This window comes from Lynx rufus, unplaced genomic scaffold (genome assembly GCF_022079265.1).
Source record: "Lynx rufus isolate CCGP_SWC_20201006 ecotype Redwood Valley unplaced genomic scaffold, mLynRuf1.p SCAF_29, whole genome shotgun sequence".
Classification (NCBI taxonomy): Eukaryota; Metazoa; Chordata; class Mammalia; order Carnivora; family Felidae; genus Lynx; species Lynx rufus.
The window spans coordinates 3,493,679-3,515,140 of record NW_025814844.1 but is presented as its reverse complement, the minus strand read 5'-3'; the positions used below and the strand labels follow the sequence as shown (position 1 = coordinate 3,515,140).

Here is a 21,462-nt window from a genome sequence, read left to right as displayed (position 1 = left end):
AAAGACTTGAATATTCACCATCCATCTCCACAAGCAGCTGATTGAGTGTATTCTCCTGTTCACTCTGCCCTCCAAAGTTGCCTCTTCCTCTCTTCCTTCCCACGGCATCTATTTCATCAATGAAGAGAATGCAAGGGGCATTCTTCCGAGCAAGGGCAAATAAGTCTCGGACCTGGATAAAAATATAAACACTAGAGTCACTTAACAACTGAAAATTATTTTCCTCCTAATAAAAAATAAACATCATGCTTCCATCCAAGAGGAAGATGATCTTTTTGTGTTAGATACTGTGCACTACATATTTAAAAAGAGTTATAAGAAGCAAAGAGGTGGCAAATGATGAGTAAGGTGGTGGGTAACTGCTTTAAGGTGAGTAAATACTATTTCTATAATATCATAACTTACTGTATATATCAAAAGTGCTAACAATATCTGCTATTTTTATAGCAACAAATTAATACTACACATTTTTACCCTACCAAAAGAGAATACTGTAGAGGTGTAAACTTTATATTCAGTGTAAAAGTTCAAACTACTCTGGCCCGAGGCAGGCTGTTAATAAGCAGACACTTACTAACAGATCTAGGTAACATGTATACACACCGCAAAGGCCGTGAACTACGCAAGACCACACAGTGATCACCCCAGAGCATAATACAGTGCCCTGCCACTACAGGAGCAGGTGTGAGGCCCATGCACCTACATTCTGTCCTGCTAATAAGCATGTGCTTATGCTTATGATGAAGGAGTGGCCATCCCCAGGGTCTCAGCCTATCACCTGCCCCTTTTAAGAGATCCAGAAACAATCTCCTATGCCTCACATCCCTTTTCACTTCATTCACCAGAAGTCCAAGTTTCCCCATCATCCTTTCCTGCCTAGACTTCCTAGTTTTCATTCCTATAGTGCTCTGAATACATCCCCTAGGATAACTCATGTCCCGCCAAGGCCTCTCCCTCTGAACTCCAGATCGGTGATCAACAGATCCCCATCCTCTCACACCTCCTTCACCCCCTTGTCTGTCCCTGCAAAGCTCTCAACTGGAAGGGGTTTTGTCTTTCCATCCGAGCCAGTGGGAGTTGAAGTGCACCTCACGCAACATGACTACTGCCAAAACAATTCTGCTGGAAAACCCCTGCTCAGACATTCCCACCACGTGGCAGACACGCTGCCCTCCTGGTTTTAGTACTTCCTGGGCCCGATTTCCCATTCTTCCAGCCTACCCCCACCCCCTCCACTGGGCACTATTTTTTTAGTGGTTCCTGGTTGGCCGTCCCCTGACCCACCTCTTTCAATCACCTTCTGCTCTATTTTGCCATGGCCAGCAATGCCAAGGTTTCCCTACACAACCAGCTTCCCGTGGTCTACTCTGCCCTCTCCCACAGGTCTGGCTTGCTCATGTACTCAAGCTTCTCTCATAGCTGGCTTCTCCTGGATCTCTAGCCCATTAGGCCCACCACTTACCCCCACCACCCACAGCTCCTCTCCTGTCTTCAGCCAACCCCCACCACTCCTACCCGTACCAGATTCCATGATCCATCATCATAAACATTCAAGTCCCCCAGGCTCCCCTAGCTGTCTGACAGCCCTCCTATGAATCCACCTACTTTACCTATCATAGCTCATTTAAATTACAATGCCATCAATAGTAAGACTCATCATTAATACACTTCCCACTGACAAAGAAAAAATGCTACCAGTCGGTGGCACAACACTTAGTTACTGATTATAAGTTGCATCTTGGTGTTTGGAAAAGCAACTGTGGTAGCACTTGGCACTTCTACAGTGTTAAAAAAAAAAAAAAAGTCAATATTTAGACACTGGTAAAATACACAAGAGTAAAAATTTAACTGTTTCTTTAAAAACTAACCCATACTCACACTTCCTGATTTCAAAACTTACTACAAAGGAACAGTAATCAAGACTGGGGTACTGGTATAGAGAGAGACAAATGGGTGCCAACACCATTCAACGGAAAAATCATCTTTTTTTTTTTAAATTTTTTTTTTTTCAACGTTTATTTATTTTTGGGACAGAGAGAGACACAGCATGAACGGGGGAGGAGCAGAGAGAGAGGGAGACACAGAATCAGAAACAGGCTCCAGGCTCCGAGCCATCAGCCCAGAGCCTGACGCGGGGCTCGAACTCACGGACCGCGAGATCGTGACCTGGCTGAAGTCGGACGCTTAACCGACTGCGCCACCCAGGCGCCCCAGGAAAAATCATCTTTTTAACAAATGGTGCTAGGAAACCCAGATATACACATGTAGAAGAGTGAACCAAGATGGACCCTTACACCTCACATCATATTAACTTGAGACAGATCACAGACCTAAACGTAAGAGCTACAACTTTTAAAACTCTTAGAAGAAAACACAGGAATATTTATGACCTTGGATGGTGACAGTCTTAGAATATGATACCAAAGCCCAAGCAACAGCAAAAAAAAAATGGATAAATTAGTCTTCATCAAAATTAAACACTTTTGTGCTTCACTACCAAGAAAGGGAAAAGACAACCCACAGAATGGGAGAAATTATTTGCAAATAATGTATGTGATTAGGAGCTAATGTCCAGAATATATAAAGAACTCTTACAACTCAACAACAAAAGGACAACCCATAAACAGACTGCACCAGTCTGGTCCAGGGCCATCTTTACCAGCTCCGTATTTGGGGGGAAGATCAGGGGGAGACAGAGGAGGGTGCGCCATCATAAGAGAATGAAAGACTTACTCTAGCTGGACCCACACCAACAAACATCTCCAAAAACTCAGATCCACTAACAGTGATGAAAGGGACGTTGGCTTCTCCAGCTGTGGCCTTAGCTAGCAGTGTTTTCCCAGTGCCTGGAGGACCAGTGAGAATGGCACCCTTCAGATATAAAAAAGGAAAAGTATATTTAGCTAGAATTTCAGAAAAGTAAATTGCATATCCACAAACAATTCTAAGATATAAATCTGTCTATAAACTCTGATTATATAATAAACGTTCCTTAAACAATGATGGCAAAACATTCTTATAACAGTAAGAAGAGGAAGAAAAGGATTACAGACTACCTTGTTTTAAAAAACGTAGTAAGAATGTAAAATCTTACATACTTCGCTTTAAGATTCTTAGCACTGCTTTTCAGATCTTTAGACTTAAGCTGAATATCTATTAATAAACCAACTGAGGTTGGGGCATCTGGGTGGCTCAGTTAAGCTTCTGACTCTTGGTTTTGGCACAGGTCATGATCTTATGGTTCATGGGCTGGAGCCCCAAGCTGGGCTCTGTGCTGATGGGATTCTCTCTCTATCTCAAAATAAATAAATAAATTTTTAAAAATTTAACAGGTAAGTATAAAAAATAAATAAAATAAGCCAACTGAGGTTTACTTAAATAATTCAAAGAGACAAACACCACACTCCCAAATTACATTTTGCTTATTTTCTTCCCTTTAAAATTTCACAAATGAAGTAAAAATCTAATGACCAACTATGAATGTAGTTAAAAAGGGAAAATGTGTTTGCTCAGTCTAATTATTCAAGTTGTATAGATGTTTAGGCATGATGTGCACAGATACTACATAAGTCAGAAAATTATAAAATTATCAAATATGACTTTTCATCCACACAGGCATGATATGAAAATCAAGGAAACGATTTCCTTTACAAAGGATTCCTTTAAAGTAAACTTTATTAGTGGATTTTTTAAAATAATTAAACATCTTGGATTCATTTACTTAATGACCAAGCCTGGCCCTGGGAGTATAAGGATCAGTAAGGCCAGCCTGTCACCAGCAGCAGGCATGGGGACTCCTGGGAGGAAGAGGCTAGAATCAGTGCTATCTCTTCTCCACCAAATCCTGTGCCACGAATCTGAGTGCCAGGCCCAGGCAAATGGTCTGTTCAAACCTGCTAAGGGAGGGACAAGCGGGTGACAGCAGGAGGCAATGCGCTCATGTGCACAGTTACTGAGAGACGGGGTATCCGAATCAGACTGGAGGGAGAAGGAAGGCGAATCGGGGAAGGCTTCCAAGGGGAGAGAACACAAATCTTTTCAGGAATATACACACCACATACAAGCAGACACATTCCCACGGAACAACTGACCTGAAAAAACCCTGGAGTAAAGCAGAGACTAATAAGACAGAAGAAGAAAAACAGCCACTTTGTCACAAGTAATCAAACTTCATAAAAGTATAACTTCAGAGATAAAAAATTCAAACAATTTTTGGGTTAATACGTTGAAAATAATCTGAACGTTCACTTTTTACCTTTGGGATTTTTGCTCCTAGGTCTTGATACTGCTTTGGGTTTTTCAAGAAATTCACAAATTCCATTATTTCTAGCTTGGCCTCCTCACAGCCAGCCACATCTTTGAACTTCACATCTATCTCATCCTTCAAGACTTTGGCAGTGGTTTCTCCAACGCTGAAGAGTCCACCCATCCCCCGGCCTGTCCGGCCAATGCCAGCGGGCCCTCTCCGTATGGTGTACAGTAAGAAAGCGATGATAAGCACCGTGGGCAACATGCTCAGGAGAAACGAGCTAAATAAAAGAAACCACACACAACACTGACATGTTTTTAAGACTGTTACTCTTTGGCTTTTTAAATGTTTGCAAGATACACTTTTTGGTAACTGCTTAGGATATAATTGTAAATGTTTTCTATTTTTGTAAAACCTGAATATTCTAAATGTTTTATTTGAGGCACAAAGACAATCTCAGTGTCTCAATATCACTGACGTAGAATTGCAGAAGATGAGACCAAAGAAAAAACTGTTCTTAACACATATGCTGTCTACGGAGATTTTATTTCTATCCCAGTAATCTCCATTTATGCACGATACAGACCTAGCTGTAATTTACTATCATTATATCTGCATTTCAAAGAAACTTCTTTTGAATTACTTAGAAGTTTTAACATGACCTGGCGTTAGCCTGGGCAGAAATTGCAGTTCTCTTAATTGGAATTTGTCAACTTATTCTAAAGAGATGTCTTCTAAATATCAAACCCTCGCTCAGTTAACGGCAGATCAGTTTCAAAAGCCCTGTACACAATGGTGACAGCAATCTGTTGGTAAGCGCTGCACAGGCCACTCCGTGCAGCTTGTGCAGACTTAGCAGACTGACTCCCAGGGGAGCAATCTTTTGTCCTCCAAGCTCATGCTCTGGAGGGTGCTGCTCAGATAGGACTTAAAGCCTGGAGATACACACTCATATATATGAGTATATCCTCAGATATATACTCATATTGGTTAATATAATGCAAGTTAGCTGAACTTATCCTAAGAAATTAGGATCATAACCTTGTACACGGTTTAGCTCTAAAAAAAAAACAAAAAACCAGGATCTACTTTTTAAGTTTTCATCTTTTACAATTTTTTAAAGGCCCCCACAGCAGGCAGTAAGAACATAGAAAAATTTACCTTTGGTTTATTTCTGGAGGGAGAAAAAAGATACACTGACCATAGATGTTTAAGGAATGGTGCAACCAAACTTTCTGTAATGTTTCAGCAGCAGCTATACAGTTAAATGATTATATGACAGCCCCAGGACCCAAGGGATATAGCACATATGAAACAATCTTGATAGCTATCTGGATCTAAAAACAGGTAAATTGTAGGTTGACACAACTAAGATGCAAGAAAGTCTCTAAAACAGAGTAATACTACCAGCTCAATTAGCACACTAGCAATTCATTTTTCTTTTTTGCCTGATTTTTTAAAATTTATTTTTGAGAGACAGAGTGAGACAGAGCACAAGTGGAGGAAGGGTAGAGAGAAGGAAACATAGAATCTGAAGCAGGCTCTAGGCTCCGAGCAAGTGTTCAGCACAAGAGCCCGACGCGGGGCTCAAACCCACGAACCGTGAGATCATGACCTGAGCCAAAGTCGGTCACTTAACCGACTGAGCCACCCAGGCGCCCCTAGCAATCTGTTTTTCTGCTCTTTCATTCAGAAAAATTAAGATTTACTTGTACTTTCACTCTTGAACTGCTAACTCCGTAGCAAGGTACACCTCAATGCGAATGGAGTAACTGCCAGGAAATCTATCTGGGTGTTATACATGGATGAGTACTCAAAGGCCATAGATTTCCTATAGAAACTCAAAGACAAGTGACTCTTGAAATCAATGGGCCCTTCTTGGAGGCCTCAGACTTCTAACTGGTCTTATTAAAGATAAATAACCCCTAAGGGAACAAGCAAGCTCTGACAAGAGAAAAAAGAGTTACTTAAAATTCCTGGAAAACTCTGAAAAATAAATGTAAATGACAGTTAAAAGGTGGCAATGCCATTCTTTAACACAAAGGGGCTCTTTATGCTAAAATCCTACTAAAGGACGTTAATACCCCCAAACTATTGCTCAATCAAAGATAAATACAAATGTGTAGAAAAGCAGTCATGAACAAAAACCAGTAAATTACCAATGACTTAAAAGAAGTCTGGCCCAACTGAGACAGACTTGAGAATGTCGTATGTCACCTGCCATCTGGTGACAGAACACACAGCAACCCACACAGAGCACAGTGAACAGTCTTACCCGTCACTTTCAGCAATGTAGACGACAGGAACCCGATTCTCCCCTTCTATGCCCAATTCCTGCTGTAAAGTTTCCAGATTCCGCTCAAAGGTGTCCACACTGCCAATATTAAACCAGACGTATTGCTATAAAAACACAAAACAAAATATCCTAAGAATGAAGGGGAAACAAAGTTTAATTTACCAGAAGGTTCAACTTTTAATGAATTTTTCAGAAATACTGAAAATTTAGAAAGTGAAAAAAACCCCACAATAATAAAGGACTGGTTTTAATGATGCAGTGATTAAGTTTCACTCAATGAGAGCACCTGGCAATCCTTGCAAATAAGCATTTCTTAAGCAATATTCCTTAGTGGTTCTACAATTATACACTCAAATGAAAAATCTATTAAAAGTCCTTTTCATAAATATGTGTCCTTTTCTGCTTCTTCATTTCCCACGTATTTCTCAGCTATTTCCAAACTGAAAACTAATGTGATGCAGTACTAACAGCCAAAGTTTCCTGAGCACTTACTAAGGGTCAGGCATGGCTCTTAGCCCTTTATATACACTAACTCATTCAATCTTCAGAACCACCCTAAGAAGTAGGTACTATCACCAGAAGTGATACTCAAAATCTGAACGTGAGGAAGGCACCCCACCGCCCAATGAGAACAGAAGCGTCCTTCGCTGTGCCAGCTGTTACTCTTCTATTCACTTGATCAGGTGAGTTACTGAGGCCCTGGGGAGGCACCAATGAAGGATTTGAGGCAATGGCTACTTACCCCCCCACCCCAAAGTATTCCCCTTTGTGCTAGTTGTTTACTGGCTGAGTATCAGCCCTGACTCTTACTGTCCCCATTTTACAGATGAGAAAACTACAGGGGTGACTTCACTTGCCCATGGTTACAAATCTAGTAAGAGGCTGGATCTGCACCCGAGGAGTCTGGCTCCTGAGCCAGTGCTCCTAACCAGCATGTCACACTGCCTCTCTTCTACAACCACACACGTACTTATAACAGCTCACATTTATGGAGTTTTACTAATATGTTAGAACCTGTTCCAAGCCCTATGCAAGTATTAGCCGCATTTTCTAGCACAAAAAGACTCTGTTCCTCCTCTAACCTGTAATCACTTAAAAAAAGTTTTAATCAAAACAATAAATCTATGTCATAAAAATTCAAAAGTGTGCACAGAAGAGAGTAACATGTCATCCCAAAGTCCTCCCACCAACCAGTGCTACTGAGTGCAGAACAGCACTCTGGTATTTCTCTCCAAATATCTAAAAACAAAAGATGGAGAGTAGTTTTATAACAGATATATTTTTTCTTAAGTTTCTTTAATAGTATTATCTAACAGTTCTTGGTAAGTTGTTCACTGACAAACCTACAAAATTCCTGCTATTACAAGCCCAAAACAAGTCAATAATAGGTTAGCCACATGTGACTAAGCATTCCCTTACTTAACACCTACTCTCAACTGGACACTGTGCATGACTCAACATCAGATAAATGGGGCAGATAAAGAGGACCAGCAGCATGAGATTTGGGGACAAGATCTAGAGAAGACCCACCCGGGGTGGGTCTCAGCTTTCCAAGTGATTCTTACACACAGTGAAGTTTGAAAACCCCCAATGACATTCAAGATCTCATTTCAGCACTAAGCCTTAAAGCATTATTATTGCCCTTCCCATCTTAGTGATAAAGAAACCCAGGCTTAGGGGAGTTGGCCATATAGCTAGTAAAGAGCAGAGCTGATCTGAAGCCTGGTCTGTCAAACTCCAAAGCCTGTGCTTCTACAGCTAACACTTAAGTAACACTGCTACTCTATAAGTAGCAGGACACCAAAAATCATCTACCCATTTCTGAAAACTCAAAATAAAGTTTTTATTAAGTAGGTATTACATGTTCTCTGGGGAAAACTACAGTAATATAAACATAAATAAAATAAAAAGCATCTGTAACCTCAACATCCAGAAACAAACACGACTAGCAACTTTGATGCCATTCCTTCAAGATTTCATAATAGCCCCTTTACTATCTTGAAATACATGCACAATTTTGAAATTGATATAAAACCTTAACCATAATATAAAGGATAAATAAAAGGAAAGTAATTTATAATAAAATGGTACGAATTTCAATACATAAACGTTTGTGCATGCCAACACTAGATGTAAAAATTGCCCTCTAGGGAAGAGGACTGTCCTGCCGAGCCACTGCTCCAGCAGCGAGATTAAAGCAAGAGAAATGAGGAGCCCTTATTATTAACCAGGTGCCTAATGTGGGCATTTACTGATTTCCAATTTTCTGCTCTATAAACAATGTTTTGGAGGACATCCTGCATACACATCTTTACATGCATCCTTAAGTATTTCCCTAGAATACAGTCCTAGAAGCAAAACTACTGAGTGTGTGCATACTTTCAAAACTGCTGATATACACACTGCCAAACTGTCCTCTTGAAAGGGAGTGCCAATTTAATTCCCAGCACTAAAACTCTGAGGAATAGTTCTGAGAAAAAAAAAAAAGGAGCATGGTTATTAACGAACATTTCATCATAAGGCAAAAAGAATGGGAAGTGGGATAGAAATGAAGACAATTAAAATAACTTACTCCTAAAAGTGACTGAAATACCAAACCCACACAACTTTAGAGACATTCCTCTTTTTGTCGACATGTTTCGGACAGAGATGGTCACCATCAGTTCTAGTTTTCTTTACATGTTGCCCCACCCAGGCAAGGTGACCAGGAAATGGTTACACAAAATCATCTGGAAGGAGGGATGCAACGTGGTAAAGGAGGTCTGACCCTGGGGGAGGGCAGTAAGACAGCAGGACACCAAGGGACTAGAGATGGGCCCCCATGGGGGGATTGGAGGGCTGGGAATCACCTTGGAATCACCTGGGAACCTCATCTGCCCCACTGCTGTCCTCCCCCACAATCCCCTCAACCCAGTCTAGGATATCTGGAATAGAGTTCAAACTGGCTGGACAGGATTTACAAATTAGGAGCACCTGGGTGACTCAGTAGGTTAGGCGTCCAGCTCTGGCTCAGGTCATGATCTCGAGGTGCGTGAGTTTAAGCCCTGTTGGGCTCTGTGCTGACAGCTCAGAGCCCGGAGCCTGCTTCAGATTCTGTGTCTCTTGCCCCTCCCCCGCTCGTGCTCTGTCTCTCCCTCTCTCTCTCAAGAATAAACATCAAAAAAAGTTTAATAAAAAAAATTTTTTTAAAGGATATACATATTTTTTTTTGAAATGAGAAACGAAATGGAAATTAAAAGAATAAAATATCACAAAACAGTTGGGAGAGATATGATCAGAACGCTTCTTAAACTGATTTGAAAAAAGCTGTCTCAAGACATGCACAATTCAGATTTAACAGTTTTTCCCTAACCAAAACAACTGTTCTCTCAGTCTTGAAAAATTCATGATACTAGAATACCGAAAACTGGGATTTCACCATTTCCTAAATGCACAGCAGAACAATTACCAAATCCAACCCAAAAAAACTGACCAACTTCATAAGGCAACTACGTACGGCATGCACATTCTCCCCTGCGTGCGTTAGAGAGGCCTGTGAGTGCTGTGCTGCCCGAATCTGGCATAGCTGGTGCACAGAGCTACTGCAATGTGAGGGAATGCTTGCTTTCTGACTCTAAATCTGAAAAGTGAATTTACAGCTAATCCACATCAATTAATAAAAATCACTTACCCCATCAACAGGAGTTTTTCCTGGTATAAAAGTCACTCGAACAAAACGCTTGTTGACGACTTCCAGTCTGTCTACCTGGAATTTTAAAAAGTTAATATTCAAACATAAATTTACAGAGAAGACATGAGATATTCTTTTAAGCCCGTTAAAATTGCACATGGTATTTTAGATGTACAAAGAACAATGATGAACAACATAAGGAGGCCCCGTTGTTTCCCCTTCTGGCTTGAAAAATAAAACATCACAAATGCTGTTGAAGCCACCTGTCACGCCCTCTTCCCAGAAGCGGACACTCCCCACATTAGGTGCTGACTGTCCCAAAGCCTGTCCTGGTGCCTGTGCCACACAGATGTAACCCTGAACATACACTCACTGTCGCCTGCTTTTAGACTTTAAAAATGGTCCTGCTTGGTGTATATTCTTCTACGACTCTTTTTCCCTTCCTGTCGTATTTGTGAGGTTCATCCCTACTGACAGGTCAGATCTGCGGGGTACTCCACTTTGGGAGCACACCCCAAGTTATTTATCCATTCTCCTGATAGACATTTAGGCTGTTTCAAAACGTTCACTATCGTAAGCAATGCTGTCATGAACATTCCTGCAGATAACTTCTTGGGCACATCTTTAAAGGTTTCTCTGAACATGTACCTATAGACAGATCCAGTAAGGCTGGGTTGCAGGGTACACATACTTTACTATTCTGTATTATACTATTAATAGTACATTTACTATACTATTATTTACTATTCATTTACTATACATGAAACTGCTCTCCAAAGTGGCTCTCCAATTCACAGTGCACAGCAAAATATTCTATATCCTCACATATTGGTCTACATCCTCACTTGCTAACAGAAGACTTTAATTTTCGCCATTCTATGGGTATAAAATAATATAAACTTGCTTTTTTCTGTAACATCCTAACTACATAGGATTTTTAAGAACACTTTTAGAGACCTTCTAAGTTCTTTAACCCTAAGTTCTAGGTTGATCTGGAGCATGAGCCCTTTGGAAGAAGCTTGCTTTCTGCTGCCATTAAATCTGCAATGGCAGGCAGTTTGTGAGGGAGCCCTGGGTAATTCCAGGAGGAGGTGGAACAGGGAACTACCTGTTCCTAAAGCACGTCATCTGGAAAGGACTAAAGTACTCTACCCCCCATAAAACTGCTGGAACAGTAGACAGATTCCAAAGAACCAGTAGGCCAAAAGGAGATGCCTCTATGGAGAATCTTCCCTGAGGCCCTATCACCACACTTTGAAGGATAGCTGTAGCCCCCTCCACAACCAGACAGGAGTTACTTCTTAGAAGGCAGGCTCCCTAAAACATCTGGGTATTATACATAAATATCCTGGCTTCCATGAGAAACATTAACCTCAAAAGTGTGAGTAAGTAATCATTTCCATCCTCACCTAATTGGACAATCTTTAAAAATAACTTTTGTTTTCTATGCTACCAGTAAGTATTACTATCTTACCTTTATTTTATCAATTTCATTGATGAAAAGCCCAACACCAAGAAGTTAAGTAATCTCCCCACAGTGACACAGCAGGCCTAACCTGGTTTCTCACTATCACTTCATCAATTCTAAGGTGGACATTTTTCATAATTTAACATCTGAGAAATTAGGATATGTTTGACAACTGGTATTTTCTAGTTTCACTGGCAGCTTACTAAATTTTTCTTAGGAATGGATAAAATAATGCTTCTCACAGGCCACAGCATCTCAAAGATGCTGGCGTAGTCTCACTGGGTAAAGCCCAACTGGTAGTGACAAAGGCTCCCAGCAGCCCTGCCTGGGCCCCCACTTAGAGCCCATCCGCTCTCACTGTCAACACTCGGAGTCACTTAGGCACCCAAGTCCAAGCTCATGGGAGATTAAGAGCCGTGGAGTCATAAAGGTGCCGGGAGAGGCTGGCACATTCTAGCAGGGGGAAGGCGTGACTGAGGACACACAAGAAAATGAAAGGAGACAGAGGACAGCTGGAGCAAGGTGAAAGCTAGGTTCTAGTAGAAGTGAAAGAAAAGGATTTTGTGGTAAATGGGGGGACAGCTGGGCCAAAACAAATAGGGTTCTTCATTGCAATACTTTACAGCATTAAAAAAAAAAAATCAAGATGAAAACAGTAACTTTACAATGGACAAGCTGGCTAACTTAGTTGACTGTTACTTTGTTGGCCCAATCTACTGAATTTCACCTTTTGAACCACTATAAACCACCAATCCAATAAAATACTTACTACTCCTTTGGAAAGATAGTTATTGACAAAGTCCTTCCAAGTGATTTCTCTCCCAGAGCTCTTGAACAGGAAGTAAAACATGACTCCACCCCAAAACAGAGCAGTCCAGAGAAAGTACATCCGGAATTCCTTGTCATCCCATGGAAAATCACCCTGGGCAAAGAAGGAGACAGTCTCTGTGAAGAATGAAAGGTCACAATAGGATCTATGCTATATTGGACACAAATCCCTCCCAACCTCTCCTGGGGCCGCTCCAGATCCTCCAAATTAACACACAGCCTGGAATCAAACCTTCTGGAATCTGGACCACCAGTGAGAATCATCTTTCTTGCCACCTCGTTTTCCACTGCCACCAACTCCTCCTCCGGAAGGGCGCGGGGTAGCAGCTGGCTTTGATTCTGTTCATAAACAGAGAGCACATACCGCAGCACAGCAGCATTTTACATCTCTCCACAAAGTTTTCATTAATGCAGCTTAACAAAAGACTTAACTGCAAAAGTTCTAGCAATAACTTGTTAATCTTTTTTCATTAAGAAGTATCTAGAACCAACTATTAACAGCTGTGACCTCGTTGTTGTGTTATATGATTAGAAATAAATGTAGGCTTTTTCTTTCTGGGAATCAGAAATAAGAAACCCGTTAGCACCCCTTGTCACAACTTCTCATCAACCAGCAATTCTGGAATCAGCCTGTTTTGTCATGGTGTCCCGACCACATTCGTTGTTGTATTCAAAGTTTGGATGAGTTTGAAGGAAATACTGTTTTCACTCTGTTGTAACTAACATACATGTCTTTGATGTTACTATAAAATAAGGAGGCAAAGTTTCAACGGGCACACACTAAGGGTTAGATTCATTATTTGATAGTTACACCAGGTCCTTGTAAGGCAATCCAATCCTGTACCTCAACTAGATTTAAACCAAGCATAAAAGTCACTGGGCACAGAATAGCTATATTCCCGGGAAACCAAAGCATCAATTTTGTTGCTATTGTGGTTTTAGAACAAGTTTTGACCTTTACTGAGGAATCACAAGTATATCTAGGACTGGAATCCACGTTTTTTCAAATGACCTTGACACCTTAAGATTTTACTTAATTTCTTTATGCTCCTGCCAAGTAGGAACAATAAAATGTGAATAACACCACCTTCCTTAGTATCAAAAATGAGAGTGAAGTTCCATAGTCTCTGAAAAAAATCAAAACATTATACAAATCTAAAAAAAAAAAAAAAAGACTTCCTGCAAAATAGCTTATGGCAACCGATCATTCTGCCATGAGGAAGAGACTAAGAGCATTCAAGGAGGCTTGCCAGTGCTTTCCACACGTTATCCGCGATACCTGCACAATATACCAACAACCAGGTAAGTATACGACTATACCCGTTTTACAGATGAAAAGGTGTAGCTTAAGGAACTTGGTAAGTAACTGGATGCAGTGTTAAGTGACACTGAGGAGTGACAGAGCTGTGACTGGAATACAGGTAAATGAATTCCTGAGTTCCCAGTTGAAAGCACAAGGTAGGTGCTCCCATTTCCCACTCCCATGAAGTGAACACTGTTAACAGTGTTTCTTTCTTCTGTAGGCAAGGCGTGATTTTGATAACTGACTAAAAACAAGAAAAAACAAAACAAAAAAAAAAAACCACCTTACCCACATGAAATTAGTTTCCCAGAATCTGAAATTAGTCACTGTTAAGGGTTGAACAGTGCCCCCTGCCCTCCCAATTCACATGTCAGGAGTCCTAGCCCATTGTGATCTTATTTGGAAATAGGGTCTTCACAAAAAAAAATTGTTTAAGTTTAAAATGAGGTCCTATGGGTGAGTCCTAATACAATATAACTGGTATTCTTATAGAAAGAATAAATTTGGACACAGACCTACACAGAGAGAAGGCGGTGCCAAAAGACACAGGAAGAAGACAGTCATCTATAAACCAAGGAGAAAGGTCTGGAACAGATCCTTCCCTCATGGCCCTCAGAAGAAATCAACCCTGCTGACACACGGACTTTGGGCCTCCAGCCTCCAGAACTGTGAGGCATTCGTTTGTTGCTCATGACACCCAGGTGTGGTAGCCTGTTACAGCAGCCCTGGGAAGCTAACACCTTTCTCCCCACCCCCACATCCTCTCAAAGAATCACAAATACTACTCTAACACCTTCACCTACCACAAAGCGACCCCTCCATTGTGTAGGATGGGAGGCTGACATATTCATCCCCCATGATGCATACAAGGAGTTTCTGCACCAGTCCTAAGTGAGGCAGGGCCTGAGAGAGAAAGCCCTACCTGTAATGAGGCACAGCACTAGGAAACAGAGTCAAGTGCATTTCTGAAGTTGTTTGACAACATCCCCTACTATTCCGGGACAAAGGAGCACCTATACAAAAGGTACCCAACTGGTTGTAGTTTAAAAACGGACCTACTATCATTACTCTGCCCCAAACCAAGATAAAAAGACTGCCCACCACACCCCTGGGAAACACTGCACAAATTGCCCATGTCACCAAAGCTCCAATCAGACCACACTTGCGCTTCTCCCTTCTCTTGGCCTCGCTTTCCCTCCTTGCATTTTTTGAGTATCTATTTGTTTCTCCAACTAGATCCAAGTTCATTTCAAAACAAGGGCTGAGGGGCGCCTGGGTGGTGCAGTCGGTTAAGCGTCCGACTTCAGCCAGGTCACGATCTCGCAGTCCGTGAGTTCGAGCCCCACGTCGGGCTCTGGGCTGATGGCTCAGAGCCTGGAGCCTGTTTCCGATTCTGTGTCTCCCTCTTGCTCTGCCCCTCGCCCATTCATGCTCTGTCTCTCTCTGTCCCAAAAATAAATAAACGTTGAAAAAAAAATTTTTTTTTAATAAATAAATAAATAAAAACAAGGGCTGAATTACATTTTTCCCTAAAAACAAAGATGCCAGCTGAAATGTGCCAGGCATTGTGCTAAATGCTATCACATGTGGGAAATGGGGACAGGAGTCTCAGGGCCTACATAGTCCCCCCCCAGCCACCAAAAACACTGAACCACACCAAAATATGTATCAGATAAATTGCATGTATTAGATTTCTAAGATTTTTCTCAATGATTTAGGTTACGTGTCATATTTACCTAGCATGATATAACAGATACTGACCACTCAATATCTCTAAGGTGACCTTAAATTAATTCGATTTAAAAAATGACAAGAAAATATGAACAGAAAATTAAGGTGAAATGAAACACAGGGTCTGTAGAACTTTGTACGTACTTGCAACCTCTCACTTCAGAACTGCCTTAAGAGAACACGTGCTTTGTTCGGTAAAAATTATCATCCAACATCATATACTAGAAAACAGTAAGTTCAAACATAGTCTTTTTAAAAGGTACCTTTTTTTTCTCCCACAACTTCTTTAGTTTCACTAGCTTTTTTCCCATTTTTTCCATTAGGAAAGTATTTTTCAAATCCTGTTAGAAAAGAAAAAAAAAATACACACCCTCAAACTAAAACTCATTAGGTTTTATGTATGCGTGTTCATTTTTAAAGCTGATACATCATTAAAAAGTATAAGCTATAAGTGCAACATTTCTTGTGTAGGAGTAAGTCAAGGTCTAAATAATACAGTTCAAAAAACAGAGGTGTTAAAGAAAAAAGCCTGATTTGCAAGCCAATTTCATTACCTACAAAAGTGTTATAATCAAAGGGGATACATTTTCATCACTGCAATCAGACAAAAGGAAGTAGGGGTCGGATTACTGGAGGAGACGGAAGTTCAGAGTCAACCCGAAATAACAACTATGCATCTATTTAGTAAACACCTGCTGCCAGCACATCTTTAACAAGAATGCAGAACATTATGATCCCACCTAAGTGTGCTTACCTTTTGGAGGTCGAGAACAGAATCTTTGATAAGCAGCAATTACATCTGTCAAGAGAGAATTTCTGCTGGTTGTTGCTTGGGTTGTAGCATATCGACAAAGCTGCAGCATAATATATAAATAAAAGCATAAAGGTTATATCAAAATAAAAAAGTTTAGAAGAACTTCCTTTCCTACTATCACAAATATCCTAAATTCAAAAACATTGAATTAAATGTTTTTCCCTTCAATGGGTGGTTACAGACTAGCACAGCCATCACCCCCATTTAAAGAAAGGACTAGGGTTGCCTGGGACTCCGCCACTCTATTCCAGTAACCAAACCAAGAGACATTAATTATGATCCAGAAGACAAGAATACTTCAAAATCATGCCTAAGTTAGAATTGTGGTCCCATTACTATTCTCTGCCAACACATTTACTTTGGCATTGTTTACTTAATTTGTAGCACTCAAAAGACAAACTGACACAGAAATCTGCTCCTTCATGCTGTCCCGTGGGCAGGGTCTATAAAACTGCAAGACATTCACCTGAAATTACGGAACAGTGTGGCTTGCAAATATAATACTAAATTCCTCCTAGTTCCAGGAGAAGGAAGTTACAGTCCCACATCACTGATAATCCTTACTCTAGTTAACATTTGCTAAAGATATTTGATATACTGTCATCCTGGTGAGAACGCTGGTGATACAAGTCCCATTACAGATACATCTCTGCCTTAATAACATATGTTGCTAAAACGTTACTTTTTAAAGTAAGGTCTAGGTAAATCAAAGTATAACATAAACATACTGAACAAGCTCCCTATTAAATTTTTAGGCACACAATTAAAAGCAAGGTTCCTTGAGGGGATACATCCAAATCTGGCAATGAAAAACTTCAAGTAATCCTATCCCTTTGCAAAGTGAAACTTCATCACCAGTTTTTGGGAGGACGAACTTATAAATACAGATGAAAATGTTTAAAGTGAAGTTCATCTGTATTAGCATCCACCAGCATTGCTGCCTCTATGGTCTGATGAGGAAAACACAACATCGGAAAACCACTTCACATCCACTAGGGTGACTATGATCAAAAAGACAGTAAGAAGAGTTGGTGAGAATGTGGACAATGTGGAGAGCAGAGCCCTCGTGCACTGTCGCTGGGAATGCGGAGCGGTACAGCCACTCTGGAAAAGTTCAGCATTCTCAAAACATTAAATGCAAAGTTACCAGATGATCCAGTCAGTCCACTCCTACCCAAGAAAATGGAAAACATATGTCCACACAAAACCTTGTACATGAACGTTCACAGCAGCATTATTCACTAGAGCCAAAAAGTAGAAACCCAAATGACAATGAACAGATACATGTGACACACTAAAAAAACGAAATATTCAGCCATAAAAAGGAATGAAGCACTGATACATGCTACCACATGGATAAACCTTGAAAACATTGTTAATAAGTTAAAGACACTGGACACAAATGGCCACATAGTATATGATTCCACTCATACGAAGTGTCCAGGATAGGCAATCTATAGAAGCTGTAGATTAACAGTTGCTGAGGGCTGGAGGAATGAATGGTTGGGGAAAAATGGAGAGTGGCTCTCATTGGTTACAGGCTTTGGGGTGATGAAACGTTCTGGAATTAGTAGCAATGGTTGTATAACCATGTGAATATACTGAAGACCACTAAGTTGTACACTTTAAAACGATTAATTCTATCGGATGTGAATAACAAAATGTCAATAATTAAAGAATCAGCTGATTTTACTTCAGATTAAAATACAATTCTACACAGCAAAATAAGACAGAAACACTGACAATGATCTTGGTTGACAGCAATGCTGGTCTGACAGAATTTGGAGGTTCTGTTGTGTTAGCCCTCCCCGACCCCTGGGAACACTTGGCCTATGAAACAACCACTAATAACAAATAATAACGTATCATAAACGAATAAAGTTTTCCAATACCAAATCCATTAAGGGTATAGATTAAAATGATTTGTTAGTCAAGATGGACAAGGCAGCAAGTCACACTGATTCACTGAGCCATCTACTTACTCTAGGCCACGCACTGCAAAGTGGTGCGGAGTCCCCAGTGGGGCAGGTTGGGCAGGGTTGGAGGTCAGAAGCAATCCTTACCTCCAGGAAGCTCAGAAGTGTAAGGGAGAGTGTGGGGACAGATCTATCACAGGATGGTATAATACACGTAACAATACAAAACCTCTAGGTATATACAACAGAGGTAGGTAACACAGAAGAGGAAGTGATTACATGCTCAAGGGACCTAAGGATGTTACAAGTAGTGACATCTAGGTCTGGAATTTGAAGGAACCATAATCACCAGGCAGACGGTGTCACAATTTTTAATTCTGTTAAAGCTGGAAATCTGAATTTTTTGACTGATGATCTTTAACACATCTGGTAGGAACTTCAGTTACGCATCTACTATAGGAGAAAACGACTAGTTCCCAGGGATGCTACCATGAGGATCAAATGTAATAACGCATGTAAAAAGCACTGTTAAAATCGTATGATGATACCTAGATTCAAATGATCATTTCCAATTACTCTGAAAGCTTTTTGAGAGTAAGGGCTCATCATCACCTTATCAAGTAGGTCTTTATGTCACCATAAAGTACAGAATTGGACACAAGGTATGTACTCCATAAATACTTATTGGCCAGTAAACCGCCTTCAGGCTCTATCTTCAAATCGTGTTGACCTGGAATACCTCTAGCAATAATCCTATAACTACTTTTAATGCTGCTGAAGTTATTTTCTCTACAGGCACCATCAATGAAACTTTTCTCTGCTTATCTAATCCAAGCTCATTCAAAGGATAATATAAAAAAAAATCAACTCACAAGATTTAAGTTCAGAGCACCTCATTTTAGAGGATTATCTTTTATGTTTGACATTAGGAGCACTTTTTAGCTGCTTTATCATCAGTCTTATTTCTCTGAGCATAAAACCTGAGAACGGACATCTCACATCAAAGTCTTCCCCAAGAAAACTGTGAGAATCGTTCTTGACTCAGACCTTTAACAGCAGCACAAACCTAAAGGACAAAGTCCTTTCAGACTCCCTTGCAGGTAGCACAAGAATGCCCTAATGTCCCCAGGGAATGTGTCACAGATTCCCCAATCAATCAGCTATTGCTATCAGCACAGGGGACTTCCTTATACCTCAGCGTGGAAGACACACAGGGCAACAGTGCCACTCAAAAGAGAAAGGGCCCAGACAAGATTCCTGACATAAAAACTGCAAACTCACAAGGCAGATTCCTACCTGCTCATTACAGGTCTGAGTCCAGTATTTACTAGGGACAAAAGGAGACGGCAAGATACTATGGCAAAATGGATGTAATGCAGGAAACATGAGGCCTAGTGCAGGGCAGTAGGGAGTAAGAAAGAAATTAAGATACCCAAGACAGGCAACAAAGCTTCGAAGAGTAAAAATCATGAATGCAGGTACTATTAATATGCCCTTTTAAGTGGAGAGGCTGAAAGTGGTTCCTCAAGGGCATCTGGCTAGTAAGTGGCAGGTTCCTGTGACTGTCTCCAGGGCCTTAACCACCATGCTCTTTTGCCCCCATGCTCCAAGTAACCAATGCAAGGCTGGTCTCTAAAAAACTGGCAGACAGCAAGAAACTGTCACTGAAATAGCTGATATCGCCTACCCATTACATGAACCTCTACTTGACAGATTACAGCCACGGTCCTGTGACAACACAGTATCGTCACTCCAGAAAACGGTATTACCATAGCCCATACGTGTGAAGCCCTGTTACCACCAACAGAGAAATAGCCTCCCACTGAGGACAGGGCTTCTTATGCAACTAAAAACATCCTCTACTCTGAAGAGGTGACGTTATTAATAATCATAGTTAGTATGTATTATCTACTATGGGGCAGACCCAGAATGCCAGCAATAGTCCCATTCAACAGATGGGGAAATGGGGGTTCAGAGGTTGAGTAGCTTACCTCCAAAACCTGTGCTATCATTAAATCACGCTCAGGCTGCCGACCCTTAAAACACATGCACAGCACCTGCTTTCTATTTTTCCAATACCATGAAAGCAGCTCAAAGTAAGGCAACCCGTGCTGGAGATATAACAAATTCCTTAACGTTTTTAGGTTTCAGTTGCTTTACCTGTAATATGGTTCGGCCCTGAATCAAGTCAGAGGACCCTCCCAGATGATTATTTTGAAGCTCCCTGACGCAAATATCTGATTCTACCTGTTTTCAAAAATCCAATTCTCTACCAAGGGTCTGACACGCTGATGGGACCCACGGGATAAATGATCTGAAACGCAGGGCGTCCTGGCATGGAACACACAGCACACGCGGCCTCATTCACGCTAGGAAGCCGCCCCTGACGCCCGCGAGCGCGCCCAGGGGCCGGTGACCTTGACGCCCTGCTCTCCAGGGCCGGAAGCGGGCCCGAGGGCCCAGCCGGGCCGGAGGCGGAGGGCGCTGGGCCTCCGGGACTCACCGTGCGGAGGCAGGACCGCTCGGTGGGGCCCATGCGGCCGCCAGGCACGAGCAGCGGTGGCAGGCCGCGGGGCCAGCAGCCGCCCCGGCCCCACAGCCGCAGGCAGCGGTGCGCCATGGCCGCCAGCGCCGCCCGCTCGGGCCGGGGGCGCTGCGCAGGCGCGGCTGAGCGGCCGGCGGCGGGCAGGCGGCGACGGCCGGCCTCGGGCCGCGGGAGACGGCTCGGGGCAGAGACTCCGTGAACGGCGCTGCGGGCCCACGGCTCACAGGCGAGCCCCCACTCTCGACGCGCGCGTCTTCTCCAGACCCCGCCCCTCCCGGCGTGCTAACGTCAGCCGTAGGGCGGGCGCTCCGGTCCAGAGCTGCTCCTACGGCTCCGCACCGTCCTCTCTCCACCTGGGCTAGAGGCGGGGCCTAAGCAGGAGGAGCGTGGAGGGCGAGTGGAAGGCGGTGGGTAGGGCAGAAGGAAGAAGGGAGGAGGGCAGGGCTAGAGGCGGGGCTTAAGGGAGGAGTGAGGAGGGCGGGTGTAGAGGCGTGGTCTAAGGGGAGAGGCGTGGGGTGGTGGGCGGGGCGCGAGGGTGGAGCTGGAGGCGAGGCCCAAGGGAAAGGAGGAGAGCCTGCAGGGCGGGTGGAGGGAGGGGCTAGAGGCGGGGCGCAGGCTGCGGGGCGGGACCAGCCGGGAGCT

General features: G+C 42.3%; 1 protein-coding gene across 1 annotated transcript in view; it reads right to left on the bottom strand.

Moving 5' to 3' along the window:
- Nucleotides 1-20,895, bottom strand: part of AFG3L2 (AFG3 like matrix AAA peptidase subunit 2) — a 40,206-nt gene extending 19,311 nt beyond the window's left edge. The window contains exons 1-10 of the mRNA XM_047090269.1: nucleotides 20,779-20,895; nucleotides 16,300-16,399; nucleotides 15,809-15,886; nucleotides 12,744-12,850; nucleotides 12,453-12,605; nucleotides 10,216-10,290; nucleotides 6,525-6,649; nucleotides 4,256-4,529; nucleotides 2,734-2,871; nucleotides 19-172 (exon numbers count right to left, since the gene is read on the bottom strand). Coding sequence (XP_046946225.1) covers nucleotides 19-172; nucleotides 2,734-2,871; nucleotides 4,256-4,529; nucleotides 6,525-6,649; nucleotides 10,216-10,290; nucleotides 12,453-12,605; nucleotides 12,744-12,850; nucleotides 15,809-15,886; nucleotides 16,300-16,399; nucleotides 20,779-20,895 — 1,321 coding nt within the window. The remainder of the gene's footprint in view (nucleotides 1-18; nucleotides 173-2,733; nucleotides 2,872-4,255; nucleotides 4,530-6,524; nucleotides 6,650-10,215; nucleotides 10,291-12,452; nucleotides 12,606-12,743; nucleotides 12,851-15,808; nucleotides 15,887-16,299; nucleotides 16,400-20,778) is intronic.
- Between the last annotated feature and the right edge of the window lie 567 nt (nucleotides 20,896-21,462).